At 44.1% G+C, this 15,136-nt stretch overlaps 1 protein-coding gene across 2 annotated transcripts in view; it reads right to left on the bottom strand.

Moving 5' to 3' along the window:
• Nucleotides 1-14,820, bottom strand: part of LOC118363418 (cGMP-dependent protein kinase 1-like) — a 169,596-nt gene extending 154,776 nt beyond the window's left edge. Inside the window, exon 1 of one of the 2 annotated variants that reach the window (XM_052491846.1) lies at nt 14,155-14,820. In XM_052491846.1, the coding sequence (XP_052347806.1) occupies nt 14,155-14,420 (266 nt within the window). In that variant the 5' untranslated portion in view covers nt 14,421-14,820. Of the gene's footprint in view, nt 1-7,868; nt 8,425-14,154 lie in introns of those variants that run through there. The other variant, XM_052491835.1, reaches the window with a different exon arrangement.
• Between the last annotated feature and the right edge of the window lie 316 nt (nt 14,821-15,136).

The following is a 15,136-nucleotide window of genomic DNA, read 5'->3' as shown; positions in this document are numbered from 1 at the left end:
AATTGTAAAGGAAATAACGTCACATCAGTGCACATATGTAGGGGCTCCCGAGTGGTGCCGCAGTCTAAGACACTGCTTCTCAGTACTAGAGGCATCACTACAGACCCTGGTTTGATTCCAGGCTGTATCACAACCGGCCGTGATTGAGAGTCCCATAGGGCAGCGCACAATTGGCACAGCGTCATCCGGGTTTGGCCAGGGTAGGCTATCAGTGTAAATAAAAATAAATATGTGGTATTAGTTTGGGCAGTAGTTCATAACAATTATAATAGTATTGCTGCTGTGGGGTGAGTCCACACCAGAATGGGCAAAAAATATTTTTTGTGTGTCAGATTGTTCTGGAAATTATCACGTTCGATATGCTTTTTACATTTGTATCACAATCCTGGACTGTAAAATGTCATGGTCAAAACATATTGCTACAACAGTAGCCTAGAATGGGAGAAGTCTGCCCTTAATAACAACACTATCAACAAGGCTGGTCCTACAGGCCCTAGTTTTGTTGCACCTGGACTACTGTTCAGTCGTGTGGTCAGGTGCCACAAAAAATGGACTTGGGAAAATTGCAATTGGCTCAGAACAGGGCAGCACGGCTGGCCCTTGGATGTACACAGAGAGCTAACATTAATAATATGCATGTCAAACTCTCCTGGCTCAAAGTGGAGCAGAGATTGACTTCATCACTAATTGTATTTGTGAGAGGTATTGACATGTTGAATTCACAGAGCTGTATGTCTGAACAACTGGCACACAGCTCAGACACCCATGCATACCCCACAAGACATGCCAGAGGTCTCTTCACTGTCTCCAAGTCCAGAACAGACCATGGGAGGCGCATAGTACGACGTAGAGCCATAACTACATGACACTCTATTCCACATCAAGTAACTCATGCAAGCAGTAAAATCTAATTTTAAAGAACAGATAAAAATGCACATTATAGAACAGCGGGGACTGTGAAGAGACACATACAGAGGCACAGACACATGCATACAAAGACACGATAACATACGCACTATACACACACGTACACATGAATTTTGTATTGTAGATATGTGGTAGAAGTATAGTGGCCTGGGGCCACACACTTAATGGGTTGTGAAATGTGTTGTGAATGTATTTTTATGTTTTGAAAATTGTATAACTGCCTTAAAACCTCTTAAGGCTAGGGGGCAGTATTATGACATCCGGATGATAAGTGTGCCCAACGTAAACTGCCTGCTAATCAGCTGGGATATGCATATAATTGGTAGATTTGGATAGGAAACACTCTAAAGATTCTAAAACTGTTAAAATAATGCCTGTGAGTATAACAGAACTGATTTGGCAGGTGAAACCCAGAGGACAAACCATCCAGGGGAAAAAAATTGAGGTCACAGGATTTTCCAAAAGTTTTCTATGGGAAACCCTGTTAATTAGGAACCTGGTTGCAGTTCTTATGGCTTCCACTGGATGTCAACAGTCTTTAGAAATTGGTCGATGTTTTTCTTTTGGGAAATGAAGAAGTAGTGCTGTTCTTTGTACGTGTCACTCTGAAGGTCCCTAGTCTTTTGTTGCGTGTGAACAGGAGCGCGGCCCGTGTTATTTTTCTTCGGTATTGGAAACAGATTATCCCGTCTTAAATTCTATCGATTATTTACATTTTAGGATATCTTAGGTTGGAAAGTTGCTTGAAATGTTTGGACCAAGTTTACAGGTAACTTATTAGATACTTTGTAGTCATGTTGGGCGAGTTGGAACGGGTGTATTTCTGATTCAAACCCGCCAAATAAATTGACATTTTGGGGATATAAAGAAGGAATTTATCCAAACAAAAGATCATTCATTGTGTCACTGAGACATTTGGGATCGCAAAAAGAAGATCTTCAAAGGTAAGTTATTTATTATATCGTTATTTCGGACTTTTGTGTCGCACCTGCCTGGTTGAAAAAGGATTTTAATGTGTGTGTATGCGTGGCGCTGTCCTCAGATAATCGCATGGTCTGCTTTCTCCGTAAAGCCTTTTTAAAATCTGACAGAGCAGCTGAATTAACAAGAAGTTAAGTTTATTTTGATGTATCACACTTATATTTTCATGAATGTTGAATATTGATATTTCTCTAGTTTGAATGTGGCGCCCTGCAATTTCACAGGATGTTGTCAAATCTATCCCGTTAACGGGATTGGCGCATTAAGGGATCACTAATTGCTGGACTTTAGGAAGTGCAGCTGCTGCATGAGGATCCATCATCAATACAAATATAAATATTGTTTTTGAAAATCATGATGAAAGTGGCCATTTTAGGCCACTTCTAGGCCTATACATGCCTCTTGTAAGACTCCATGTCTGCGAACCGTACATGATATGTTACAGACATCTTGCTGTCATTATACTCCTAATAGTGTCCTCTAAAGTATGGACTAAGTCTACATTCTCAAAATAACCTTTTTTTAGTTTGTTACATTTTAAACATATTGTTTAAAACAATATTGTCACGTTCGTCATAACGAGGAGACCAAGGCACAGCGTGATTGGAATACATTCTTCTTTTATGTAACGAAGACCACTTAAACAAACGTGACGCTATAAACAACTAGTGCTAATAGGAATAGGAAATGGAGGAAAACTCGCCTCCCTGCGGACCTGGCATCCTTTCACTCCCTCCTCTCTACATTTTCCTCCTCTGTCTCTGCTGCTAAAGCCACTTTCTACCACTCTAAATTCCAAGCATCTGCCTCTAACCCTAGGAAGCTCTTTGCCACCTTCTCCTCCCTCCTGAATCCTCCTCCCCCTCCCACCCCCTCCTCCCTCTCTGCAGATGACTTCGTCAACCATTTTGAAAAGAAGGTCGACGACATCCGATCCTCGTTTGCTAAGTCAAACGACACCGCTGGTTCTGCTCACACTGCCCTACCCTGTGCTCTGACCTCTTTCTCCTCTCTCTCTCCAGATGAAATCTCGCGTCTTGTGACGGCCGGCCGCCCAACAACCTGCCCGCTTGACCCTATCCCCTCCTCTCTTCTCCAGACCATTTCCGGAGACCTTCTCCCTTACCTCACCTCGCTCATCAACTCATCCCTGACCGCTGGCTACGTCCCTTCAGTCTTCAAGAGAGCGAGAGTTGCACCCCTTCTGAAAAAACCTACACTCGATCCCTCCGATGTCAACAACTACAGACCAGTATCCCTTCTTTCTTTTCTCTCCAAAACTCTTGAACGTGCCGTCCTTGGCCAGCTCTCCCGCTATCTCGCTCAGAATGACCTTCTTGATCCAAATCAGTCAGGTTTCAAGACTAGTCATTCAACTGAGACTGCTCTTCTCTGTATCACGGAGGTGCTCCGCACTGCTAAAGCTAACTCTCTCTCCTCTGCTCTCATCCTTCTAGACCTATCGGCTGCCTTCGATACTGTGAACCATCAGATCCTCCTCTCCACCCTCTCCGAGTTGGGCATCTCCGGCGCGGCCCACGCTTGGATTGCGTCCTACCTGACAGGTCGCTCCTACCAGGTGGCGTGGCGAGAATCTGTCTCCTCACCACGCGCTCTCACCACTGGTGTCCCCCAGGGCTCTGTTCTAGGCCCTCTCCTATTCTCACAATACACCAAGTCACTTGGCTCTGTCATAACCTCACATGGTCTCTCCTATCATTGCTATGCAGACGACACACAATTAATCTTCTCCTTTCCCCCTTCTGATGACCAGGTGGCGAATCGCATCTCTGCATGTCTGGCAGACATATCAGTGTGGATGACGGATCACCACCTCAAGCTGAACCTCGGCAAGACGGAGCTGCTCTTCCTCCCGGGAAGGACTGCCCGTTCCATGATCTCGCCATCACGGTTGACAACTCCATTGTGTCCTCCTCCCAGAGCGCTAAGAACCTTGGCGTGATCCTGGACAACACCCTGTCGTTCTCAACTAACATCAAGGCGGTGGCCCGTTCCTGTAGGTTCATGCTCTACAACATCCGCAGAGTACGACCCTGCCTCACACAGGAAGCGGCGCAGGTCCTAATCCAGGCACTTGTCATCTCCCGTCTGGATTACTGCAACTCGCTGTTGGCTGGGCTCCCTGCCTGTGCCGTTAAACCCCTACAACTCATCCAGAATGCCGCAGCCCGTCTGGTGTTCAATCTTCCCAAGTTCTCTCACGTCACCCCGCTCCTCCGCTCTCTCCACTGGCTTCCAGTTGAAGCTCGCATCCGCTACAAGACCATGGTGCTTGCCTACGGAGCTGTGAGGGGAACGGCACCTCAGTACCTCCAGGCTCTGATCAGGCCCTACACCCAAACAAGGGCACTGCGTTCATCCACCTCTGGCCTGCTCGCCTCCCTACCACTGAGGAAGTACAGTTCCCGCTCAGCCCAGTCAAAACTGTTCGCTGCTCTGGCCCCCAATGGTGGAACAAACTCCCTCACGACGCCAGGACAGCGGAGTCAATCACCACCTTCCGGAGACACCTGAAACCCCACCTCTTTAAGGAATACCTAGGATAGGATAAAGTAATCCTTCTCACCCCCCTTAAAAGATTTAGATGCACTATTGTAAAGTGGCTGTTCCACTGGATGTCATAAGGTGAATGCATCAATTTGTAAGTCGCTCTGGATAAGAGCGTCTGCTAAATGACTTAAATGTAATGTAAATGTAGTGCTGACATGCAACTACACATAGACAATAACCCACAAAACCTAAATGGAAAATGGCAACCTAAATAGGATCCCCAATCAGAGACAACGATAAACAGCTGCCAGCTGCCTGGACAAACCAAAACCCCATAGATATACAAAAAACCCTAGACAAGGTTAACACACATACCACCCTCATCACACCCAGACCTAACCAAAATAACAGATTTGCACACTCTTGGAAAACAAACTACGGTCAGGGTGTGACAAATATACTCAAGAAAATAAAATATTCAGACTGACTCTAATGCTACTTTTAATATTATGATGCATTTTATGAGCAGCATCAACACAGGGAATTGGAAAATGGATTCAAAGGGGACTCTCTCTGCTGGTGATTTGCTGAAAGTTCAATCCTACAGGAGGGTTGTGATTGTATAATTACCTATAATGTCAATTTCCATGTATAAAATGATAATTTCTTGAAAATTAGCAGAGAGCCCACTCTGGAAATTGTACTTATTTGAAGAGTATATTGTTTCAAACAATGTGTCAAAAAAAAGGGGGGAATCAAAAAGGGTACTTTTAGATACACTACTGGTCAAAGTTTTAGAACATCTAATCATTCAAGGGTTTTTCTTTACTTTTACTATTTTTTACATTGTAGAATAATAGTGAAGACATCAAAACTATTATATATTATTATTATTATTAAATGACAGATATGGAATCATGTAGTAATAAAAAAAAGTGTTAAACAAATCAAAATATATTTGAGATTCTTCAGCTTTGCACATTCTTGGCATACTTTTCCAGCAGTCTTGAAGGAGTTCCCACATATGCTGAGCACTTATTGGCTGCTTTTCCTTCACTCTGCCGACTCATCCCAAACCATGTCATAAGGTGAATGCACCAATTTGTAAGTCGCTCTGGATAAGAGCGTCTGCTAAATGACTTAAATGTAATGTAAATGATCTCAATTTGGTTGAGGTCGAGAGGTTGTGAAGGCCAGGTCATCTGAAGTAACACTCCATCACTCACATTACCTTCTTGGTAAAATTGCCCTTACACAGCCTGCATGTGTATTGAGTCATTGTCCTGTTGAAAAACAAATTATAGTCCCACTAAGCCCAAACCTGATGGGATGCGTATCGCTGCAGAATGCTGTGGTAGCCATGCTGGTTAAGTGTGCCTTGAATTCTAAATAAATCACAGACAGCGTCACCAGCAAACCCCCATAACACCTCCATGCTTTATAGTGGGAAATACACATGCAGAGATCATCCGTTCACCTACTCTGCGTCTCACAAAGACATGGCAGTTGGAACCAAAAATATCAAATTTGGACTCCAGACCAAAGGACAAATTTCCACCTGTCTAATGTCCATTGCTCGTGTTTCTTGGCCCAAGCAAGTCTCTTCTTATTATTGGTATCCTTTAATAGAGGTTTCTTTGCAGCAATTCGACTATGAAAGCCTGATTCACACAGTCTCCTCTGGACAGTTGATGTTGAGATGTGTCTGTTACTTGAACTCTGTGAAGCATTTATTTGGGCTTCAATTTCTTAGGCTTGTAACTCTAATGAACTTATCCTCTGCAGCAGAGGTAACTCTGGGTCTTCCAATCCTGTGGCGGTCCTCATGAGAGCCAGTTTCATCATAGAGCTTGATGGTTTTTGCAACTGCACAATTTTCCAGATTCACTGACCTTCATGTCTTAAAGTAATGATGGACTGTCATTTCTCTTTGCTGATTTGAGCTGTTCTTGTCATAATATGGACTTGGTCTTTTACCAAAAGCTCTGTATACCAACCCTGTCTTGTCACAACATAACTGATTGGCTCAAACGCTTTAATAAGAAGGAAAGAAATTCCACAGAATAACTTAAGGCACACCTGTTAACTGAAATGCATTCCAGGTGACTTCCGCATGAAGCTGGTTGAGAGAATGCCAAGCATGTGCAAAGCTGTCATCAAGACAAAGGGTGGCTACTTTGAAGAATCTCAAATATAAAATATATTTTGATTTGTTTAACACTTTTTTGTTAACTACATGATTCTGTGTATGTTATTTCATAGTTTTGATGTCTTCACTATTATCCTACAATGTAGACAATAGTAAAAAAAAAATTAAAAAAATTAAAAACCTGTAATGAGTAGGTGTTCTAAAACATTTGACTGGTACTGTAAATAATATTTGTATATTTAATAAATGAATGTGATTTTTTTATTTCACTTTTAGGAGTATAACGATACCAATACGTTGTCTGTACCATGTACGTATTATAGGGTTTTACCAGAGGCATGTATTTAAGTGTGCATGTGTTTTGGAAAAGTATGAAACTAGAAACATTAGTGAGATGTATATATACATACACACACAAACAATATTTGGAAGAGGGAGAGAAGCTATTCGTTTTTCCCTAACGAACGGTCTATTTACTGACTCCACATAAGAAAATGTTCTTCTCTGCCTTTCTCCTTTGTCTGGACTTTGACAAAACAACCTACTGTAATAGAACGTTCTGTTGTGTACTCTTAATGCATTTAGATATACAAATTCATTTTTATAATGCTCAAATTCCCAACCTAATGTTTTCCCTTTATGCAGATATTGTATCTCTTACATGGAAATTGCTATCTGTCCATGTGCGCTATGTTCCTTTATGATTATGCGTATCTTTAGAAGGTAGATGTTGATTTGGCTAGTCACACAACATTTGAGAACAGTATCAGGGCTTGAGCAACAAGTGAATTAGAAATGTTACCTCTATGCTTTCAGAGGCTGACTTTTACTTGAATGTGTTCATTGCATGTGCATTATGGGTGTTTCCTGACTCTGCATAGCATAGTGTCTGTAGATTTGACTGTGTTTGCAATTGCAGTTGAGGTAAGTTGTGTGTTTTAAAACAAATGTTTCTGTAGAGACTTGTGTTAAGGCTAGTTTTATCATGTATACTCAGCCAGGTGTATGCACACACCATACTGTCACTACACAACTAGCATGCATTATGCAAAGATGGTTGCTGCATGATATCATGTTTCCATAACACACACACACACACACAACGTACTTCATTGCAAATGCAAACACAGCCACAACTAAAGCCAACATTTTGCCATTCAATTAGCCTACAGTGTTGCTGTGATGGGATTCACTTTTGGTACCACTCATACTCTAATAGGGACATGTGATATACAATAGATGAAGAGCAGTCAGCACACAGGTAAGACACAATGACCAAAGACGGACATATGAAACCTACTGTGGGCTCTTGGGGTAGAATGGAAGAGTGACATGACTGAGTTCATGAATGTCAAAGGCGGTGGGCTCTCCTGATATCGCCTGTCTCTTGGTCCTGTGCTGCTCCTGTAGTGCGCTTGCCTTGTGGACTTGTTGCGTCGCCGGTTTGATTACGGATCGGTATTTATCCAGTTCATTCTGAAGCTTTTGAATCAATTCGTCCTTTTGATCTAATTCCAGCTCCAGTTCGTCAATAAGTGCGTCTCGTTGTCGCAACTCCTCAATCTTCTCCTGTAATGCGTATTGGAGATCGCGTAAGGTCCCCATAGTTTTCAGAGAAATCAGGATCACCAGAGCGCAGCAAACTTTGCGAGTGACTCGAATGATGCTCAGATTTGGAAGGCAACCTCCTCGTTCACTGTCACTACACAAATTGAATACTTGCGGGGAGAACGACTCATGCGCTTGATTTTAAACTCAGGTGAGTGGCCTTTCAAATGAAAGGTTGGCCAAATGTGACGAACAAAACACTTCATTGTATTGCTCACATACGTCAGTATCCAGAGTGAGCGTCAGCGCTCGCAGGATGCCGAAGCACAATCATTGATCCCCCCCACCAGTGCAACAAATTGGTTGCTTTCCTCAATACTATGATCAGCCAATCAGGTATCAGGTAATACACACACCTATGCTCTATAATATTCGTGTAGATGAACCCTACCTGTCAGAGATTATATATTATATATGCACCATACTTCAGTCGTAGTGATTGTAATGTGATACTAATGTGCAGAAATTGCAGAGACATATGCACTATAATGTAAATTTAACTGTATGATGCTAACCACTTGTAATTTATAATAAGGCAGGATCACAATGATGATGGCACTCACCCCTTTGAAGCCACATGTTTTGACCCCGAATATGCATGACACAACACGGAGTGCCTGGACACAGCCCTTAGCTGTGGTATATTGGCCATATACCACAAACCCCAGGAGGTGCCTTATTGCTATTGGAAACTGGTTACCAACATAATTAGAGCAGTAAAAATAAATGTTTTGTCATGCCCGGGGGGTACGCTCTGATATACCATGGCCTTCAGCCAATCAGCATTCAGGCCTCAACCCACCCAGTTTATAGTTGGTATTATAAACTGGGTGGTTCGAGCCTTGAATGCTGATTGGCTGATATCCGTGGTATAACAGGCCGTATACCATGGGTATGACAAAACATTTAGTTTTACTGCTTTGCGTCGTGCATAAGAACAACCCTTAGCAGTGGTATATTGGCCAATTGGCCATATACCACATCCCCTCTGGTCTTAATGTTTAACCCTACCTTATCCACAGACTTGATATAGTAGAAGTTATGCCGAATAAGGACACCAGGCCTGATAAGGGTCTATAGCTCCCTCCTATGGCCACCTCATGTCATATACATTGCCCATAATCCCATTAAATAATAAACCCATGTACATTGCAAAGTCAGGCAGGTAGCACTCCAGTTGACACTTATATCCAGCCTTGAAACAAGGCAATATAAACAGTTGTCTAACTTCTAATGTCTGTGTGGATACATATTTCAGAGCATTCAGCGGAACGCAGTTTGAGCCTCGGATCATTTTACATCATCTGTGACAGACACAGCTGTCCAATTAAGATAATTAAATGAGTGTGTGTACCTATGTGTGGTGTGTGTGTGCGTAAGTGTTTGTGTGTGTGCGTGCGTGCCTGCGTGTGTCTTGTGAGAGGATTTAAGACATCATCCTCAGTGCACATTAAAGTGTCTGAGAAAGCCGGGTTGAGGAGGAGGGATGCAGAGTGTAGAGCCTCGGTTCTAGATACCAGGCCACTGGTAACCTCAGGCAGGCCACTGGTAACCTCAGGCAGGCCACTGGTAACCTCAGGCAGGCCACTGATAGCTGGTAACCCCAGGCAGGCCACTGGTAACCCCAGGCAGGCCACTGACAGCTGGTAACCCCAGGCAGGCCACTGACAGCTGGTAACCCCAGGCAGGCCACTGGTAACCCTAGGCAGGCCACTGATAGCTGGTAACCCCAGGCAGGCCACTGGTAACCCCAGGCAGGCCACTGGTAACCTCAGGCAGGCCACTGGTAACCCCAGGCAGACCACTGGTAACCCCAGGCAGGCCACTGGTAACTCCAGGCAGGCCACTGGTAACTCCAGGCAGGCCACTGGTAACCTCAGGCAGGCCACTGGTAACCCCAGGCAGGCCACTGGTAACCCCAGGCAGGCCACTGGTAACCCCAGGCAGGCCACTGGTAACCTCAGGCAGGCCACTGGTAACCCCAGGCAGGCCACTGGTAACCCCAGGCAGGCCACTGGTAACCCCAGGCAGGCCACTGGTAACCCCAGGCAGGCCACTGGTAACCTCAGGCAGGCCACTGGTAACCCCAGGCAGGCCACTGGTAACCCCAGGCAGGCCACTGGTAACCCCAGGCAGGCCACTGTTAACCCCAGGCAGGCCACTGGTAACCCCAGGCAGGCCACTGGTAACCCCAGGCAGGCCACTGTTAACCCCAGGCAGGCCACTGGTAACCCCAGGCAGGCCACTGGTAACCCCAGGCAGGCCACTGGTAACCCCAGGCAGGCCACTGTTAACCCCAGGCAGGCCACTGGTATTACAAGGCTGGATACTGCCTGAAAAACTGTAAAAACAAACACTACTGCTTAGACTGCCTGTCTACCCTACTGCTATTTGTGATGAAATAATCTTTATACGTAGATACATATCTTTATAGACATACTCTACATTTTGCTATATTGTAGGCTGAAAAGTTGAAAAAAGAGCACTAGTAATATGACTGCATGTCTGCCTCCTGCTTATGCTTGCAATGATATCATCTTCCAAAACATTCCTAGACAGCAGCATGTAAAAGCATTACATCACTACTTAAGACTGCCTGTCTGTCCTGCTTGTGTTTACTGTAATACTGCAATTTTATTTTACCTTTATTTAACCAGGCAAGTTAGTTAAGAACAAATTCTTATTTTCAATGATGGCCTAGGAACAGTGGGTGAACTGCCTGTTCAGGGGCAGAACGACAGATTTGTACCATGTCAGCTCGGGGATTTGAACCTTCCGGTTACTAGTCCAACGCTCTAACCACTAGGCTACCCTGCCGCAATGTCATTATAGTTGCAACAGACGAAGATGTTTGTACAAAATGTCGATCATGTCGTTTATTATAGTTACAAGAGAAGTTTGTAGGCTACAACATGGCAATGTTATAGTTACACCAGACAAATAAGTGTGTACAACAAACCTTTCATCGTAAAGGAGCACATGCACAGAAAGTACAGATTTTTTTACGATCAGGAATAATCCTCCAGAGAATCAGGTCACACAGCCACCTCAGGTTCACAAACAGATCCTAACCACGATGAAGCATTTTGCTCCCATCTTGTGGCAATTGTTATTAGCTGCATATCTAGAGGAGAATATCTGGGACAGTGGTCACTTTCTGTTATGTCTGTGGAGAAACAGCCTTGGGGCTGTGTTTATAATACTGGCACACGGCTCACAGTGCACACTGAGATCTTTGAGAGTTGCAAAGCGTTTAGTGTTAACACTTTCAATGAGACTTGAGTATAACTGTAGGTGTGTCACATACACAAATATGTGTATGTGACCAAAAACATTTGGATTTGATTTAGTTACTGTGTAATTAAAGGGTATGGCATGAGTCGGACTCAGATCCTCAATTCAAATCATCACATTTTATTTGTCACGTGCGCCAAATACCATGGGTGTAGACCTTACTGTGAAATGCTTACTTACAAGCCCTTATTAACCAACAATGCAGATTCAAGAAAAATAATAGTTAAGAAAATATTTATTGAATAAACTAAAGTTTATTTTTTAAACAACACACACAAACAAAATGAGGCTATATACAGGGGGTACAGTGTGTGGGGGGTACAGTGTGTGGGGGGTACAGATTAGTCGAGGTAATTGAGATAATATGTACATGTAGGTAGAGAGACAGAGTGACAGAGCGAGAGACAGAGAGGGGGGAGAGACAGAGCGAGAGACAGAGGGGGGAGAGACAGAGCGAGAGACAGAGAGGGGGGAGAGACAGAGCGAGAGACAGAGAGGGGGAGACCAAGAAGGGGGGAGAGACAGAGACACAGAGTGACAGAGCGAGAGACAGAGAGGGGGGAGAGACAGAGCGAGAGACAGAGGGGGAGAGACAGAGCGAGAGACAGAGAGGGGGAGAGACAGAGCGAGAGACAGAGAGGGGGAGAGACAGAGGGGGGAGACCAAGAAGGGGGGAGAGACAGAGACACAGAGTGACAGAGCGAGAGACAGAGAGGGGGGAGAGACAGAGCGAGAGACAGAGGGGGGAGAGACAGAGCGAGAGACAGAGAGGGGGAGAGACAGAGGGGGGAGACCAAGAAGGGGGGGAGAGACAGAGACACAGAGTGACAGAGCGAGAGACAGAGAGGGGGAGAGACAGAGAGGGGGAGAGACAGAGGGGGGAGACCAAGAAGGGGAGAGAGACAGAGACTCAGAGACAAAGAGCGACAGAGCGAGAGACAGAGAGGGGGAGAGACAGAGGGGGAGACCAAGAAGGGGGGAGAGACAGAGACACAGAGTGACAGAGCGAGAGACAGAGAGGGGGAGAGACAGAGCGAGAGACAGAGAGGGGGAGAGACAGAGGGGGAGACCAAGAAGGGGAGAGAGACAGAGACTCAGAGACAAAGAGCGACAGAGCGAGAGACAGAGAGGGGGAGAGACAGAGGGGGAACGATGTCATAGATTCAACTTATTAAAACTGTGAATCAAGATCCTCTGTGACAAGGCAGTGACATCTCCCAATCAAGTGAAATTAGTGCATCAGTATCAGTATCGCCAGGAGACCAAAACATGGCACTTTCTGAGCCAACAGTAAGCACACATACAATTGTACTATCTGTACAGTCCAGTGGAGGTTCATAATAAGGAGGGGAGGACGGCTCATAATAATGGCTGGAATGGAGTGGAATAGAGTGAAACCAGTCCATTTACTCCATTCCAGACATTATTATGAGCCGTTCTCCCCTCAGCAGCCAGAGTCGTATCAGCATCGATGCACACTCATAACAAGTATACTCTGAGTCAGGGCACTCAATACTGTAGTGAAGTGTATAAGTACCCAACAGTGATCTCGTAATGTCAATCAGCGATAAAAATACACTTTCACAAGAGTCAGTGGATTGTAAATATCAGTGGAATGGGACCACTCTCAGTCAGTGCACTCAATGCAGGCCTGTGTGTGAGGGTCAGCGCACAGTGATCAAAAAGTGACTTCAGTTCCACAAAGCTTGTTTACAACTTTAGGTGATGCCTTGGGTGCTCATTAGCAGTACGTCAGGATTCAGTAATCAATGGTGCCCAAACAACACAAGCTGAGAGGACATTATGTCATAGCAACTAAACAACAAGGCAATGTGTCTAAACAGTTCCAATTTATTTCTAGAGCACGTTCTATGAGTAAACCAATCATAGGGGCCACTCGTCATTGTACAACAGTTAGGTGAATATGTCTAATGAATAAGTTACTCATCACAACAGACATAACATTGTCCCCTCACTTCTCTTCTCTCCAGGTTACATCACCATGGTGACTGTCGGCATAAAATTACCACAGCTTTTAGCTGAACAGCCCTGAATGGGGCCCACAGTAACAGGTTATTAGAAGCACCCTGTTGAAATTGCTCTGAAACATTTGAGGGACATGTAAAGTGAAATCTGAAAAGCAACACACAGATTTGTTTTTTAATGGAGTAGGTCTACTGTATTTGGTTAAAGACGCATAAATACTGTAGGTCGATACATTGGACGTTTGCATAAAATCATATTTGCATAAAAAGCCTGGTGGTGTTATGGACTTTAATGCCCCCTAAGAGTTTGAAGATGGAGCCAATCAATTAAAATCACCAGACTGCTGTCCTTCTCTCTAAAAGTTGTCGCATTCCTCCCAGATGAAATTACTAATCGATTTATGAGCACATCCTTAATTTGGTGTTGTCTGGTTTATTGACCTCTCCTCTCATCCAGGATATATACACAATATAAAAAGAGTTAAATGCATTATTTGTAAGGCTAAGTGTAATGGACAAAATGTGTTCGGGAAAAGGAACAGGAAAGATATTACCCACTGGACACAAACGTCAATTCAACGTCTATTCCACGTTGGTTCATCTTAATTTCAGTGACATTATGTGGAAACAACGTTGATTCAACCAGTGTGTGCCCTGTAGGCAATTATGGTGAAGTAGCAATAATAAACTATGTGGTACCTGTCAGACTTGGAATGTTTCCGAAATGCTTCACTGTTTAACTCCTGGAAGGTTCGGTAAGCTTGAGGTTCCGCCGAGATGCCTTGGGCGCGCCTGGTTCTAGGTCCAATTATCTGCGCGCTGGGCAGAACGGATTGACATTTGTGCAGTTTTCGTTTTAATTCGTGGATCTCTTCTTCCTTTTCGGCGAGACGCATCTCCATGTCCTTAATTCTCTCCTCTTTTATCAAAATAATATTTTTGAAGTCTTCTTCTAAACCACTCATGTTGGAACCTGAACAAACTTTCTCCAGGCGGAAACAAAAGATGCTATAGGATCCAATGCGATCCGCTACTAAAACTCCAAAATTCGGAGGTAGAAATATGGAGATCAAATCGTCCAAAAGGTTCAGCTCACTGTAGGGAGGACAGTTGAGTAACGGTGACAGGGAATGCTGAGTGCTGCTTTTCCTCAGTCCCACGCGTGGTGGACTGACTAATGGTTATATCGCAATGAGAAACCAATTATGTCTCCTGCTTTCAAGCACAATGCGTGCAGAGACTGCCGTTCAACGTTGAACAACAGAAACTAGACAGCATTTCCAAAATCATTCTACCCTAAACTATATTCCTGAAATAGCATAAATGACCATATGAGCCAGTGGATGACGTAGTTTTATGTAATTTGATCCAGCACTTCCATGTAAAATTGTCTGAGCTACCTCTCACTGTCTGCCTGACTGCTCATCAATGAAACCCTTGAGCTAATGAAAGTAGCCCCCAATGAGAGAGAGAGAGAGAGAGAGAGAGAGAGAGAGAGAGAGAGGGGGGAGAGGGAGCTCTCCATTGGATCAGTGTACATTATTGTTCAAATTCTATTTTCTGAAATGTTTTAATCGTTCTCTCTCTCTCTTTAAAATGCACTTCTATTTAATATATTCCATATACTGTGGACCCTAAATGTTTTACAAAATGTAGGGAGGTGTCATGTGATGTAAATGGT

Source organism: Oncorhynchus keta, chromosome 3 (assembly GCF_023373465.1).
Source record: "Oncorhynchus keta strain PuntledgeMale-10-30-2019 chromosome 3, Oket_V2, whole genome shotgun sequence".
NCBI classification, from domain to species: Eukaryota; Metazoa; Chordata; class Actinopteri; order Salmoniformes; family Salmonidae; genus Oncorhynchus; species Oncorhynchus keta.
This window is presented reverse-complemented; position numbering and strand designations above follow the sequence as displayed.